Source organism: Canis lupus, chromosome 10, assembly GCF_011100685.1.
Source record: "Canis lupus familiaris isolate Mischka breed German Shepherd chromosome 10, alternate assembly UU_Cfam_GSD_1.0, whole genome shotgun sequence".
Lineage (NCBI taxonomy): Eukaryota > Metazoa > Chordata > Mammalia > Carnivora > Canidae > Canis > Canis lupus.
In genome coordinates, this window is record NC_049231.1 from 65,018,102 (window position 1) to 65,034,641 (window position 16,540).

The 16,540-nt window shown below is 35.9% G+C and overlaps 1 protein-coding gene and 1 pseudogene across 8 annotated transcripts in view; both read right to left on the reverse strand.

Moving 5' to 3' along the window:
• Positions 1-1,730: 1,730 nt before the first annotated feature.
• The window catches only part of PELI1 (pellino E3 ubiquitin protein ligase 1), a 135,739-nt gene continuing 120,929 nt past the window's right edge, over positions 1,731-16,540 (reverse strand). For all 8 annotated transcript variants that reach the window (XM_038551430.1, XM_038551431.1, XM_038551432.1 and 5 more), the window contains 5 exons: positions 13,886-14,015; positions 10,941-11,042; positions 4,997-5,194; positions 4,710-4,898; positions 1,731-4,155 (listed from right to left, as the gene is read on the reverse strand). In XM_038551430.1, coding sequence (XP_038407358.1) covers positions 3,589-4,155; positions 4,710-4,898; positions 4,997-5,194; positions 10,941-11,042; positions 13,886-14,015 — 1,186 coding nt within the window. In that variant the 3' untranslated portion in view covers positions 1,731-3,588. The remainder of the gene's footprint in view (positions 4,156-4,709; positions 4,899-4,996; positions 5,195-10,940; positions 11,043-13,885; positions 14,016-16,540) is intronic.
• Positions 8,204-10,724, reverse strand: LOC610383 (annotated as a pseudogene).

Below are 16,540 nucleotides of genomic sequence, written 5' to 3' on the forward strand. Positions count from 1 at the left end.
TATCACTTCAGTCTGTTTGCATTAACTAAAACCTAAGTTGGATCACGTCACTTTCCTACTCAAAATCCTCCCTAGAACCCCCATCTCACTCAGGATAAAAGCCAAGCCTCAGGAGGCAGTCCATGGTCTAGTTTCATCCCTTTACCTCTTTGGCCATACCTATTACTCCTCCCTCTTACACTACATAGCTACGCTTCCATTCTATTATGGAAATATTCCAAGCACACTTTTACTTTAAGACTCTTGCAATTGCTATTCCCTTTGCCTAAATGTTCTCCTCCTAAGTGCAGCTTTCCCTGGCCCTCTCCCCTTTAATATCGCGAACATTCCACACACATCACCCATGGCATTTTGTATCTCCTTTATTTGTCCCTTCAGCACTGTTCACTACCCATCATGCTGTATCTTTTATTTTCTTACTCGTTTCTATCTTCCCCACTAAAACATAAGCCCCAAGAAGGCAGGGATTCTTTTTCCTGTTAAATCACCCAAAGTGGTTTGGTGCAGAGCAGGTATTGAAATATCTGTTGAAAGAATGCATAGATAAAATTTGAGGGCATGGTCTTAAAGTATACATATTTATGAAAGTGGAAGTGGGAGACAGAATAATATAGTTCAGTAAGCAGTATTTTGGTGATCTCATTTGCTACATGCTACAGGGTTAATGCTTGGATCATAAACACAAAAGAATGGATCATAGATCTTTTAGCCAGTGTCCCTAAAGTGGGATGGCACAAGATGATCCATTAGGATGAGGGGCCGAAGTGTTTAAATTTATAAGGTAAATATAATTCTAAGAAACGATGGATTTTCACTGGTGCCCTCACTCACTCAGTCTACGTGTCAGAAGATCATGCATCACACATGGTTCTTGAAGTATCCTGACGGAAGAGTAGAGTAGGAGTATTCATGTTAGATGTAATTATATATTTATTTACATTATTACATATTCCTATCCTATTTTACATGTACCAGAATATTTTTAAAATGATGGAAGTAAGCAATTACAGCTTCAAGATGATAGCCTGGAAAAGGATTTCTCCTTCTGGATATTTACCCTGTCTCATTTCATGACCCTAACATGTTAGATGAAGGAAAATTCCCTAATATAAATTAAGGAACATTTAGATAAGTAAGATCACTTTGATAAAAGAGTTAAGCCGTAAATATTATCTTTCTTTTGAGTATATTTGGGAGACCTAAATAGAACTTTTTCTCCTTGACCAGAATACTGATATCCCCTTAATACCACTGAGTAACTAAGTGTTCTATTAGGTGTTAGCAAAATGACAGAACCAATATTCAAAATGCTTGGATAAAAAAACACCTCATCACTTAAATTACCTGAGTTTTCAAAACTTAAATTTTGACAGAAAATGAACCAGACTTTTCACAGTTGGGAGGAGGGAATTCAGGCACTTTGGGAAGAACATGAACCTTTTATGGTCACCGAAGCACTGTTTAAAGAGTCTAGTATTCAACTTGCAAAAAGACAAATCTCTAGTAGGACTTAACTAAAGCTTTAATTATTCAACCACTGAACAAAGTTCCTTATTAATAAGTAAGAGATGCTTTCCCAAGAGAACCAGAGATTTAAAGTGTTACATTAAATACAAATTCTTCATCTATTTCAAGTGAGTATTTGTGAAGTGGGGGGGTAGATTTGTCCCCAAGTTTTCATTTCTGGTTTCCCATTCTCAGTTATGCAAAAACGAACTCACAGAGACAAATTCAAGTAACTATTTTGAAAAGTATTTACTTAGTTTGAATAAATTAATTGCAAATAAAAATTAGCTACAATATATAGCCTGAATAGAAATGACTAGAACAAGTACAACACAGGACTTGATTTCCTTGCATTAGTCACAAAGCATGTGACTATCTAGAAAACTTCAAAATCAATTATATTTCTTTGAAAAGGGGGTAACAGCAGTTACTGATACATCACAACTAGTAAACTTATAATACAGGTTTCCTGACATGCATTTCCTGAGTGAACCCAAATGATCATTTTAAAAACAAGGAAATTTTGACAAGTTGAATTAAAGTAAAATAGTTCATGGCTTCTAAGCAACAGATTTTTTTTTTTAAACCAAAAGAAAATTCAGAACAGCATAGTAATAGTTACGATAAATTAAAGCTATACTACCACATACGAAAATTTGCTAGAGGCAATTATAACACAACTTTTGAACTAAAGGAAAACAAATCAAAAGATTAAAAAAAAAAAGATTCTCTCTAGTCTAAAAGTGTACTGATTTCTACAAGTGTCACAAAGGGTTTGATGTAGTGCAACTGTCTATACTTCCCTTGTGGTGCATTAAAAAAAAAAGGGCAGGGAGGGAGTGAAGAAACGTTTTCTTGCTTCTTTAAGTGAAGAACTTATTGGAATTAGAGAACAAACATACCATGCAAGTATGTTCTACTCGGCTGTCACTGGTGCTCATCTGCCAACCAAACATTCTCTTGAGTCACACGGTGGCAACTCTCTTTAGGATTCAAAGCCGACAAAGTTAAGGCGGGTCTGCTAGTTTAAAAAAGGGGGGTGGGGCACTATTGTCATTGAACCCTTTATATCTCTCTAGATTTCTTAATGCCTAGGTAAGACCACACGCAGAATAATCAATTAATTATTTCTTTTTATAAAAGCAAATCAAGTCACTCTCTTCCTTGTTAATGTATGCTTTCTCTCATGAGAATGATTTTTTTTTTCTAGAAACAGTGAACAGATGAACCACAGTTTATATCTAAAAAATAAACTTGCCAAATGTTGCTGATACTAAAAACAGATTAAGTTATCATGGGAGAAAAATAGATAATCTAGATTAAATTGCATATTCAAAGGAGCATATAAAATGTTTTTAGCATTAAGTTTTGTTATATACTACACTTGAGAGAAACATTAAGAAAAAACTTTCCTGATTATATTCAATGTGGTTAAAAACAAACAGCTCTTACACAATAATTAATATGAATTTGGTTTTACAAAGTATTCTAATTTACCAAATTCCATATTTAGAAGAGGGTGGGGAGAGAGGCTCTCTTGTCCTTTCTAAGCTTGCAAATCCTTGAGCTATGCTCACTAAACTACCGTTCACACCAAGAGTGTGACACCATCGTTACCATGCTACTCTATCAAGAACATTCTAAGATATTTTCTATAATAAAGATAAATAGAAAAAAGTTAATATACATGTTGCTGTATTTTACAATGTTTGCAACAAACTGTAAACTAACATAGTTTGAACCAACAGTACCCTCAGTTATATAAAACAATTTTTCAACACTGAGGATGGGTGATTCAAAAACACTAAAAGGAAGGCAACAAATTAGACTATGTCTTTTTATCCTCAAAATATATTTTCAAAACTCAGAATTCATAAGTCTGGTACTTTCAGAAATTCTTTTTCTTGAGTTTCCCAGATTTTCTGATCAGAAATTGTTACTATTTATTATAAATGTTTAAAAAAATTCTTCATCTTAATGCAAATGACCAGAGCAGAGAAACTGTGACATGGACAACAGGTTGGAAAACCCAACTCACTTAGCTTATAAATTTATAATGTAGTCCTGGAGGACAACTGTCTGTTAGTCTAGAGGTCCTTGGAAAATAAGTCTGATGTAGCCTTGTTCACCAGCCAACTGATGTGCACAAAAGGGGCAGGCTGCATGAAAAGTATGAGTACCATGAGGAAGCGGGATCTGGGACCAATAGGCAGTTGTCTTTTCTGAACACACATGCCCACATGGGCTGAATGCATGGGTTGGAGGGCCGGCGTCCACATAAAATCCAGCTTCACATCCAAGCCACAGAGGGACATAGGGACCAATAGACCTACACATGGGACATTCACGATCTTTTCCATCACGTTCTTCTTTGTTTCCCCAGTTATGATAGCCATGCACATGGCCGCAGTTTAGGTATACCCATGGCTGTTTTTCATCGACAACATCTTTCCTCTTCATACTAGGAAATGCTAGTGTGTTGAACCCTACAGGGCACTGAGGTCGTGCTGCATTGATTTCCTGTCTTAAAGCTTCTAAATGCTTCACTGTAGGAGTGTGGGAAAGGCCTTCTGCAGTACGCCACAGCAATGTTGCACCGCAGAGGTCAATTAATGAGCCATCTTGTAACTGATTGGTTTCAATTTCCACCTAAAGGAAATAAGAATCGAAAAACACATTCACCATTTTGTTTTCAATTTTTACATGAGAGTTTTGGTCTTACATGCTCCTTACTCAAGAATTGAGATTTCCTATGATTGTTACTAAATATAAGAATGGCAGTCATGAAAAATGTAAGTTTGAAAATCAAAGATAAAATACTGAATAGGAACATATATCTTTTTAACTTTACAGTGAAGATAGTTTATGACTAAAACATCTAGCTACTCAGTAAGTCTAATATTTCCAATATACAACACGGTCAAAGAGATATAAATAGAAAATACACAGTGCTATTTAATTTAGGAAAGCTTAGGTTTTAAAATGTATTAACATAATATGAAAGAACAAATTTTTAAAGTGTCTTGATTCAAACATTAAGATATTATCCTCTAGTTTAATATTTAGTGGTCAGTGTTTGATAGCCTTAAGTACTCTATGTCAGCAAGAGATTTTAAGAGTTTTTGGAAATAGATAACGCATTCAGTCCAACCCACCCTATGTGTTTACTGTAGCTAAATAAGAAGCTCCATCTCAATACTTACCATTTTTCCTCTCTGCTGAGCTGATCTGGTTTCCCGCAGGCTAAATACATTTCCACACACTGATATTTCTCTCCATATTCCAGGCTTGGAGTCTTCTGTGAACCCATTACGTGGATGCATAACAAGAACGCCATTAGTGGTTAAACCATCCATCTGCCCATCTGACGTCTTCCATTTGGCAGCCTTCTCCTAGTAGCAATTAGAATAGTGAGCTTCCATTTCTTTTTGTAATTTGGAAACAGAAGTGGTTATAATATAATGCATCATTTAGGAAAAAAGCTTTTTACCCCAAGAAAGATGTTTTTTGATGAGTCAAATCCTGCAGCATAAATCCGTGCTGTAAAGGGGGGATTCCGTTCACATATGATTCTACAGGCAAATCTTGATATAGTGCTTTGCACTGACTGTGTATCAGAATTACTTTGGCTTCCAGGAACTGTGTCAGTTACTACAAAATCAATGGGACTTTCAGTCGACCGACCAATCTAAAGGAAAAAAGAAATGTCTATAAACCTACTGGAAGGAACACAATGGAAAAATCCATTCAAGAAAGATACAAAAAGGTGAAATCAGTAAGCCTCTGAAATTTCTAGAGCTCAAACTTATACTTAACTCTGAGAGCATCTACACCCTGGAAACCTAATCTGTCATACTTGTTCTGACATGATAATCATTTAGAGCATAGAAGTAAGTGGGAACTTACCATCCAGAATATATAAAACCCTCAGGGAATGCAGAGTTTAGCATGGCTGAGATTTCTAGATGGCTGGAAACTTTAATTTTAACCCCTTTGGAGGGAAATATGCCTAACATGTATTACTCTACCTTCTTCAACAGAATATAGTGAACACACAAGTAAATCTTTTATGATGACTCCAAGACATTGAACTATAAATACCATTTATATTATACTGAATGCAGTGATGTTTCAGGTGCTATAAAGGTGTACAAGAATGCTGATCCTTACATTATGGGCTTATATAGCTTTGCTTTGAGGCCTTATGCATACTTTATAGATATTTTTGTGTGTTTTCTGTCAAGTTGTCAACTCCCATTTCTTGCTATTAGGCATATTTGGTTCTAGCAGCATACCCCTCCTCTAATCAGCCACTATTATTCTGCTAGGGTTGAGGAAAAAAAAAAAAACAAAAACAGACTTCAAAGAATAGTATTTCAAAAGGTTCTTGGTAAGATCTTAAAGGATTCTCCAGGGAGCAAAGAAAAGGAATTTTAGTACATGGCTTATGTGGCCTTTATTTTATATACCTGGATGTCCTTTTTATTTTCTTCCTGTTTCTTGGCCATTATTTTAGAGAGACAAGGTTCCCAGATAAGAGTTTTGATATATGGGTCAGTAAATTAAAACATCTTCAGAGGTACCACTAGCAAATAAACTAATTTTCATTTTGAAAGATGAAAGTTGAGAAGAAAAAAAGAAATAGATGACAGAACTGATTGTCTTGGGGTTTTATTTTATTTTATTTTTTAAAGATTTTACTTATTTATTCATGAGAGACACACACACACACAGAGAAGCAGAGACACAGGCAGAGGGAGAAGCAGGCTCCATGCAGGGAGCCTGATGTGGGACTGGATCCTGGGTCTCCAGGATCACACCCTGGGCTGAAGGCGCCACTATACCGCTGAACCACCTGGGCTGCCCTGTCTCGGGGTTTTAAAGTAAACATTTAAAAATGAAAGAAAAAAGGAAATCTGGAATAGAGGAGAGTGTCACAGGGTTTTAAAGTAAACATTTAAAACTGAGTTCATTCATATATTTGTTATCAAGTAATATAAAACTGAAGTAGATATTTAGAAAAAAACACTGACCCTCTACAAAGATGATGACACTTCAAAGACATTCTTTGCATAGCTGAGTCTTAAGAATTCCTCATTACCACACACTTTTGGAGAAAATCCTTTTAGCATTTTTGTCCTATCATCAAGCATGTCTTTCTTATTTGGATGGTTTTAGAAGAAAACTGGTTAGTTAACAAACTTAAGACTGCATGTCCCTTTTCCTGCTTTTTAGATAACATTTAAAGAAAATGGTCTCAGAAACTTTTGAAACTAAAAATATTTCTAAAAATAAAAGGTTCTTTTAGATCCAAAAAATGCAGGCCCAGGAATGGATTGAGGATTGATATTTAGAATCAAGATATTCAGAAGTGGCACTCAATTGGGAGGGGAGATTGTTCCAGAAGAGCTGATACTTGAGCTGAGTCTTAGAGATTTAAGATATCAAAGCAATATTGGTTAAGATAGGTCAGAAGGAAGAAACCTTAAGTATCCATGAAGAGAAAAAGCCTATGTGATCATGATCAAAGTGCCAAAATGTAACTGTGTTAAGATAAATTTTAACAATTCTTCCTCTAACTGCTACAATTAGCTTTAAAAATATAGAGCTCATGTCATTCCCTCCCACTCTCATTAAAAACCCTAATGGTTCCTTCCTCACAGACTATCCAAACTTCTTAGTTTCTTATTTCTATAATAATTAGAAATTGACTTCACAATTTGCTTCCTACCGATCCAGCTTAGTTTCCTATCATTGCCATTCATATGAAAAGTATATTCTAGCCCCAAGCAGCCCGTAAATCTTCTACTACACCACTGTGTACTTTGTGATCTCTTTTGTCAGAATGCCTCTCTACTGGCTAGACTGACAAAATCATACTCACTTGGATGACAAAAAAAAAAAAAAGTCTGGATAAAAAGTCACTACTGTGACATCTTCCCTCCTCTTCAACCCAATCAGAAACTTGTACTTCACATTTAGATTGCCAGTATAACACCTATGAATATAACCAAATTATAATGTCTCCTTTATTTACTTCATAGTGTCAACCAAATGCAGAGAGTTGGAGTTTAAATAGCTAATGAATTACAATAAATGTTCTTGTTCAGTTTGGAAGGAAGGCAGGCAATCCCAGAATGATTATAAAATCAGTTCCTCAGAGACTGGCTAATTTATCAGGGTAGTTTCCGATATATCTCCAATTTTTTGATGTAGAAATGTTTGGATTTTCCATCAGTGTAATGCTTTGTAGAAGGAGTATCATGACTACAATTTAGAAAAAACTCTCCTTTATGAAAAGGAAAAAACTGAAAATGCTGCAACTTATCTAAGGAACCCTCATAAGATAGTAAAGACACTGTTCTATAATTCAGAATGCCTGCTTTTTTTTAAAGATTTTATTTATTTATTTATTCATGAGAGACAGAGAGAGAGAGAGAGAGAGAGAGAGGCAGAGACAAGGCAGAGGGAGAAGCAGGCTCCATGCAGGGAGCCCGATGCGGTACTTGATCCTGGGACTCCAGGATAATGCCCTGGGCTGAAGGCAGACGCTAAATTGCTGAGCCACCCAGGGATCCCCAAGAATGCCTGTTTTTGTTTTTTTTTTGAAAAGTTAAAAATTCCTTAATTTTTTATTCCTGGTACCACTACCACAATTTACAGGGCAATATACCTGATGTAATGAAAAGAAAAAGAAAAAGAAAAAGACAAAGCTACAACAGATAAAAGACCTCAGGAATGTACATCTAATTGACACTACATTGCATTAATCAATAGCTGCACTTTTTGCAAACTGTGGCTATGACGGTCCTGAACAAGAAGGGTTTCCTGTTTAAGCTGCAGTAACTTTTCTGACTATGGATCATCGTTCCTCCTGTGGCAGATTTTTACAGTTCCTCTAATGCATTTGGGACGACTGTCTCAAAGTAACCTGCAGCTTTCCTGACAACTCCTCGCTCTCTCTCCTGCTAAGAACTGTAGCCCTTTTCTTCTGAAATTTTTTTAGAACCTTCTGCTACCATATCCACCACTTCTACCACCAGATCCATAACCACCACCATAGGGACTGCCCGAGCTTCTTCCACCAAAACTGCCCCCTTTCATGGGTCCATAATTTGATTGCTGTTGTCCACTATAATTTCCAAAATCATTATAGTTCCCACCACCACCATAGTTACCTCCAAAATTTTCTCCTTCATTGTAACCATCGTATCATCCTCCTCCACCACCACCACCACCACCACCATATCCGCCTCCTTGGTTTCCATATCCTGGTCCACCACCACTATAGCCTCCTCTACTACTATAACCAGAACCACCACCATAGTTGCCACCATCACCTCCTCCATAACTACCTCTGCTGCCACCACCTCCACCACCATAGCCTCCTCTTCCACCAAAGTTTCTACCACGGCCAAAATTACCACCACCTCCAAAGTTTCCTCCACAACCCATGAAGCTGCCAGATCCACCTCCATGACCTCTTTGCGATCCAGCACACTGCATCTCTTGTTTAGAAAGGGCCTTTTTCACTTCACAATTATGCCCATTAATAGTGTGGTATTTCTGAACAACAATTTTATCAACTGTATCATGATCATCAAAAGTTACAAAAGCAAATCCTCTTTTTTCCACTCTGTCAGTCTTCCATAACTTCTATGGTTTCAATTTTGCCATACTTTTCAAAGTAATCTCTCAAATTATATTATTCTGTATCTTCTTTAATACCACCAATAAAAATTTTCTTCACTGTTAGATGGGGACCAGGCTTTACAGAATCCTCTCCAGAAACAGCTCTCTTTGGTTCCACTACACGCCCATCAACCTTGTGTGGTCGGGCACACATTGCTGCATTCACCTCTTCAACACAAGAGTAAGTCACAAGACCAAAACCCCTGGAACGTCTTGTTTGGGGGTCTCTCATTACCACACAATCTGTAAGTGTGCCCCATTTTTCAAAATGTTCTCTTAAACTATCATCCGTAGTTTCAAAGCTCAAACCACCAATAAACAGTTTTCTCAACTGCTCGGGTTCCTTTGGATCATGGCCTTCCTCCCTCCGGCGGCAGCGGTGACGGCCGGAGTCGGGTTGGGGGTGGCCAGGCAGCGGTTTTACCTCCATTTTGATACCGGACTCACCTCTTCCAACTCGAGTTCAATATCAAGAATGCCTGTTTTAATTTCAATTCTGCCCTACTAATTTCATAACCTTTAATTCACAAGATTTCAGTAACTTTACTGACAAAAAATAAGGGGTAAATAAATGAATTCAAGATATTTTCTGAAACTAAAGTTCTAGTCTGGAATCAAACATCTAAGTAGCATCTTGATTTTTTAAAAAACTAATTAAGCATATTTATTTTAACCAGTTGTCAGTGAACTAAAATGTAGAAAATCATCCTAAAGCTTTTGTTAGGTTCTCATTAAGATCCCAACCTTCATCTTCATTAAGGGTGTTATTTATTTTAAAATTCTTTTGGCAAAAGCAAGAAAGACATAAATATATATCCATATTCTGATATTAACTACTATAGAGACACTACACTAAAAAGTTCAGTATTCTCCTAGAAGGGCTAGAGGAGAACAAGTGACTTCAATAAAATATTTTGTTATTGATTATAATTAAAGATATCTCCAGGACTTTTCCTGTTCAATCTTGCAAAATAAAGAAAAATTGAAAAAAGTCACTGGGACAGTAATTGTAAAGAGTAACATTATCAGGTACTTTATGCTCTATTTGTTTTCAAACAGTCCAGGACTTTACAAAACCAAAGAAGGGAGAAGACATCATGGATTTTGTTTACATCTTTGGGTTTGATTGTTCTATCAAGTATATAAAAACATCAGTACTTGATTGGTACAAAAATGAGAGGGAAAAAAAAGTTTTATGCATTAGTAACTTGGAGCAAAGATGAGTTGAAAAACAGGTTTGATCACAAACATAACATAGACAATTAGAAACTGCCTATACATTTTGCTACCTAGAGAGGAAGGTGGAAAATAGTGGCAAAAACCAGTTGTAAATATGTGCAGGATATTTCTTGCTTCCTTTTTTGGGATAATAGTTAACTAAACTATTATTATAACTACTATTATTAATAGTTGGCCCAGCTTTGAGCACTTTACATGTACTAACACATCTAAGCCTCCTAAATGTCATATGAGGGAAGAAGCTCTATTACCTGAACTTCACAGGAGGAAACTGAGGCATAGAGTGGCTAAGTAATGTTTACCAGGGCCCATTTTTTAATCATGCTATGCTGACTTCTATATATGAGATTTAGAAATATATATTTTAGTGAAATACATGATTAAAATATGATAATCATGAATCTGACCACAGCAAAAGTCACTGACAATAGGTTTTCGACTTTTTTTTAAGAAAAAAGATGTTATAGAGAAAAGAAAGAAAAAAAATCCAGATGTTATAATACCTGAAACATATCAGTGTTGCTGTCATGAGTATATTCAACCACCACTGTCTGTGCTCGAGATAAGGTATACGATATGCTGTGCTGGTCCTTGTTGCTTATTGCCTAAGGAAGAGAAGATTAATAGCAACATTAGCTGGTAGGCCAATCAAATCAAATTCAAAAGAGAAAAGTAATCTATCACGTGTTTGATATATTTTCTCCTGAAATTTAAGGTAGAAATCAATAATTCTTTGTAACCTCAACTGTGAGTAGTTACTTGAGTGGGATGTACAAGAATACTTTGAAAATGTTGTAGAGTAAGAACATAAAATTTCACTGTATAAAAACACTGTAAAATCTGGGTCTCCCTTATAAATATTTTAAATCATAAAGTAATCAAAATCAAACCCCATGTAGAAACTGAAAATTGTACTTAACCATGCTCTAAAAAGGAGAAAATATAGAATTCTGCAAGATAAGAATCTTGATTTTAAAGTAACTCAAAGAGTTATAAATAAGTTACCAAAAAGTTAACTGGTTTTCTTAACATTCTTTGACTCTATAAGGTGACAAGTATTTGCAATATGCTAGGCTAGATATGGAAAAATTCATAGAATGATTAAACATTACCAAAGGAAATGGACAGAATGCTTACGACTATACTTCTGACTTATTCCAAACTAAAAACATTGCTAAAAAGAACTTTTCAGTTTTGTTTTCAGGCGTTTTCTATGTATATGAGTTGAAGATAATATCAGAAAGGGGGAAAACCTGCACAAAGGAAGTGGAAACAGGTTGTATAAAGGGAAAACAGATATAAAGACACAAAAGAATGATTATACACAGCAAAGAAGCTAAAATTCAAAAAATGTTTCTTAATTAGAACATTGGCATTATGAAACCTTACTTAGTTTCAATTTGTAGTTAATCTATAATAGATAAAGCCTTACAATAACAGCTTTGAAATTAATTAAGGCTGTGAAAATTTCAAATATTTAAAGAGAAAAAACAAAACACCTGGGTACCAACTACCCAACTTTATCAAAGCATAATAATGCCATTTTTGCTTCTGGTTTCTTAAAAGAAATTAAATTCAACAGACAATACCAAGGCTGCTTACATGTTTCTTTCACTTCCCTCTCTTCATAGGGGTATCCAACCTCATTAATGCAGGGCAGATCATTTACATGCACCTTAACGTTTTTAAAATAAACATTATATAATTGTTTTGCGGATTTTAAAACCTATAATTACTTTAACTCAGCAAAAAGCAATGAGTTTTCAAACAAATAATTGCCTGAATATTGGAAGTGAATTCTTAATGGCTAAAGAGATTTTAAAAACACAGGTTTCTGTGTACTTTGAGATTGTAATCTCCGGCTTTTTTTTTTTTTTTTTTTTAAGCTATTAAACCTACTCGGAGATTAAGAATAAGAACTATGTCTAATTAAGTTTTGACTGGACTGAAAGGCAGGGTTTAATCTTATCCCAGATGACTGCCAGAATAGGATATTTTAGAAGTAAGGGTTATAAATATTTTCTTTCTGCTAGTGGTTCTCAAACAGAGGTAGTATTAGCTGTGTAAGGGGCACTTGGAAATAGGTAGGTGCATTTTCTGACTATGATTTGAAGGCTTGAATGGCATTAGTGGTTGGGGACAAGAATATTAAATGTCCTGCAATATATGAGACAATACCCTGCAAAAAGAACTGGCATACCCAAAATGCAAGAGAACTGCTACAGGGGCAATTCTGGCATAAAGCTCCTCAGGTTGGATCAGTTAGCTTTCACTCCCTTTCACTACCTGGTTAGCACAACCCTTCTTTGCAAAGGAGCAAAAAGAAACACTTAAAGGAAACTGTCCCTTTTCTACATTCATTGGGTCTCAAATAGTAATAGAGGAGGCCTCATCAAGACATGAGGACTGTTCTAGTCACCATACTGTATACAAAACAAATTCAATTAACTTCAGGGACTGAAGCTAAAACTAGTCACCATATGCCAATTTCTCTGTCTCTTGTTTAACTTACAAAGATATACCTCAGATGGTATATTAATGCACATCCTGGGGCTGCTTAGCTAAAGATACAATTACTTCCAGAAGCTGAGCCACTCTTTGTAATTTTTATTCACTCAACACAGTATCAAATACAGTCTGTTATACAATTGGAAGCAGAGGAATACAGAGAAATATAAAGATTTGAAATTCCCCCTAATTGTCAATCACTCCAGGAAAAGCCTGAGGGTCCTGAAATGATGGCTCAGGTTCTGGAGATTCTGGTAGGGAAAGAAAAAGGAGCTAAGAGCATTAGGTATACTGGGAGACTGAGAAGTTATACTGTAGATCTAGTTGGGTATTTGCTTCTGTAGTTTTGATTCAATTTAATAGTTACTGATGTCCGTTTTGTTCAAGGCACTAAGCTAAAAGCTGTAAGGGTTATAAAACAAGCAAACAAAAGATAAGAGCATACACAGAATCTTTGATAAAGGTCTCTTGTAAGAACCACACAATTAAATCCTTAGTTTAAAAAAATCACCTCATCCAAACAACACTTCTCGTACCTGAGTACACTTATTATATATACTACATTCCTTGCTCAGCCCAGACAAGGCTCCTCTAGTAACAGTGGAAACTCCCTACTTCTCAGGGTGGACAGCCATACAATTCTAAAAATTAGGTAAAGTCCTGGTTCCAACCCAACTTTTTTTTAATATGAAAAGGGAATGTTTCCTTCTAATTTCCACCCGCTGATACTGGCTTGTCATTAAAAATATATATAAAAATAAAAATCTGATGCCCTTCCATATATGGCAGCCCTTCAAATATTGTCTCCAAAATGTCTGCTCCCATCAAAACAAAAGGAAACTTCTGGTACAGAATGTGAAGGGAATGCTAGAGAACATGTACAAGTCTTTCAATTTTTCTAAGTTAAATTATTTAGTTTAATTTGTGTTTGTTTTTTTACCTTTGCAGCCTGAGGAGTACAAGCAATATGTACAGTGCTGGGCTTCACCCCATTTGCCTTAGGTCTTTTAAACAAAGCAAACCTACTTTTCCTTCTTCCTCTATCGCCGTTTGGGAGAGATCCATTATACCTGATGGGGGAAAAAAGTTTGGGTGATCTTTTGTAAGTACCACACAATTCTAAAAATTATGCTTTGCCTTATAATAAAGATCAATCCCCAATTAATCATTTATTAGCACACTATATACGTATCTCAAAGTATCTCCCTTCAGTAATTGCTGATCCCCAGACCAGCTGTCTGAGTATGAAACAAAATGAAATTCTGGTTACATTCCAAGTCACAAAGAAATATTTTTTGGATTATAAATAGCGTTAAATTATCTGTACTCTTCTTCCTTCTTTTATTTAATATAATCAAGAGCTGATTAATGGCATATCTGATTCCTTGTGACTCATTCATGTGCAAATACAACCTTTAAAAGTATAGTATGAATTGTCTAAAACAATCTCCTTTAATTGTAACCTAATTACTTTAAATAGCTTGACTTTTGAAATAAGGAATTTTTAGACTTGTTTGATAAGTCTGATAAGTCTCAGTACTTGCATGTACACATACAGATTCACATTATGTTGGCAAGATCTATCCAACTGAGATGCCTGCTAAGCAGTGATTGAACATATTTTTGTTGTTGGGATCTTTTATTTTTTTATTTTTTAATTTTTATTTATTTATGATAGGGACACAGTGAGAGAGAGAGGCAGAGACATAGGCAGAGGGAGAAGCAGGCTCCATGCACCGGGAGCCTGACGTGGGATTCGATCCTGGGTCTCCAAGATCGCGCCCTGGGCCAAAGGCAGGCGTTAAACTGCTGCGCCACCCAGGGATCCCTGTTGTTTGGATCTTATAACCATTTCTCCATGATAACATATACATGTCCTGAAAATATGCAAGCAAGTGAGGACTGAATAGGAAAGAAGTTCAAAACAAAATATTTGGGTGTTTACTATGTATTAGGCATTACTGTATTCTCTACCATGTAGCATCTCATTTAATCCATTCTCATGAAAACTCTTGGGATGGGTATCACTCAACTTTACAGGTTAGGAATTTAAGTTATTCCTCAGAGGAATAAAATTTCTTAGAGGCTTAGAGAAATTAAGTCATTTTCTGAAGGGTCACATAAGTGACAATAGAAAAAGCAGAAATGAATCCAGGTGTTTGTCATGCTTTTTAAAATTCTTTACTGCTTCATTTTGACATGGGCAGTAGCTTAATAATAATCTCTCCTCATTCACTGTCCCCTGCCCCCTGAAGAAATCTTTGGTTTCCTGGTCTCTCATAAATAGCTGGTCAATCTGAGGGTAAAGGAGGCAGGGACCACGGACAGTTCTGAGGTTGGAGGAGAATGTGATTGTAAAATGGCCTACAAAGTAGCTGACAAGGAAAAGAAGGGACTTTACTCACACTGTTTTATACAGAAATTATACTGACTATAAAAAATAAAACACACTGCTTTCTGTTGGAGAAAGCTCTTGCTAATCTTGCTAGCCTTGGTAAGAGTTCAGAATAGTGCCCCTTAGTTAATACATTACTAAATTCTAGGCTGTGTGTTGCCACCAGCCCCACTGTGGGCTCCTGACTGTTCTATCTGCCTAGTTACATGACTTGTTTCTCTTGTGGGGTTGTATTCTATTCGCAAACATTGTGTTTCTATAGCTTAAAACTCTATTCTAAAGTAGTGACAAGACCAAACTGACCACCTTATCCAGCTTTATTTGTCCTAGAGGGCTGGAAAGAATTATTATTTGTATTTTAAGACACCAAGTGCCGGATACAGAGACAACCACTATTGCTAAGGACTAACTAAGACACTGCTGGGAGAAGAAAGGCAGTTTAAACTATATACTAAATTTTAAATTCTGGGCTTCAAATGACTCAGATTTCCTGGTAGAAGAACTTAACTTTGAATAATTTTTGGTAGTTAAAAGCTGTTAGTCATTAATACATTAAGATATACGTAATTTCAAAGTGTAACACTGTAGTTACTATATAAGTTTCTAATCTTTTAAGCTGTTTTTGAGAAAAAAGATTTTTAGGTCTCAAAGGGCCTTAAATGATCTTATCTGTCATTTTACAGAAGAGGAAACCGAGACCCAGAATGTTTAAGTGACTTGACCAAGGTCATATAACTAGCAATGTTGGAATAGCACTGGAATCTAGCATTCCTGACTTCCAGTCAAGCTCATTAACACCGTATTATCTTCTTACTCGCTCCTCTGAAAAATGGACACTTTCTCACTTTAAACAGCAACATGTGCCGATCTGATTCTAAAACATGTTGTAATGTATAGAGCTGTTTTCTAGACAGAAGAAAAGAAACAGCAGGGGTAAAGTAAAATTAGCAATTTCTAGTTTCTGAGATCTCTAGCTAATAGACTAATATTGTGTTTCTGTTTTGACAGCTCCTGTTAAGTTTAGACTGAATAAACTGAAATATGGAATCATCTGTTCCTCATACTTTAAATTGTGTATCTGTAATTTGTATGGATAAGAGTGCTTCAGAAGCAAACAAGTAGTGAGATCCTGGGCTTCAGGGTCATCATATTGTTAGCCTTTACAACTCTATCAGAAGAATAGGACCATAAGCACAAAGC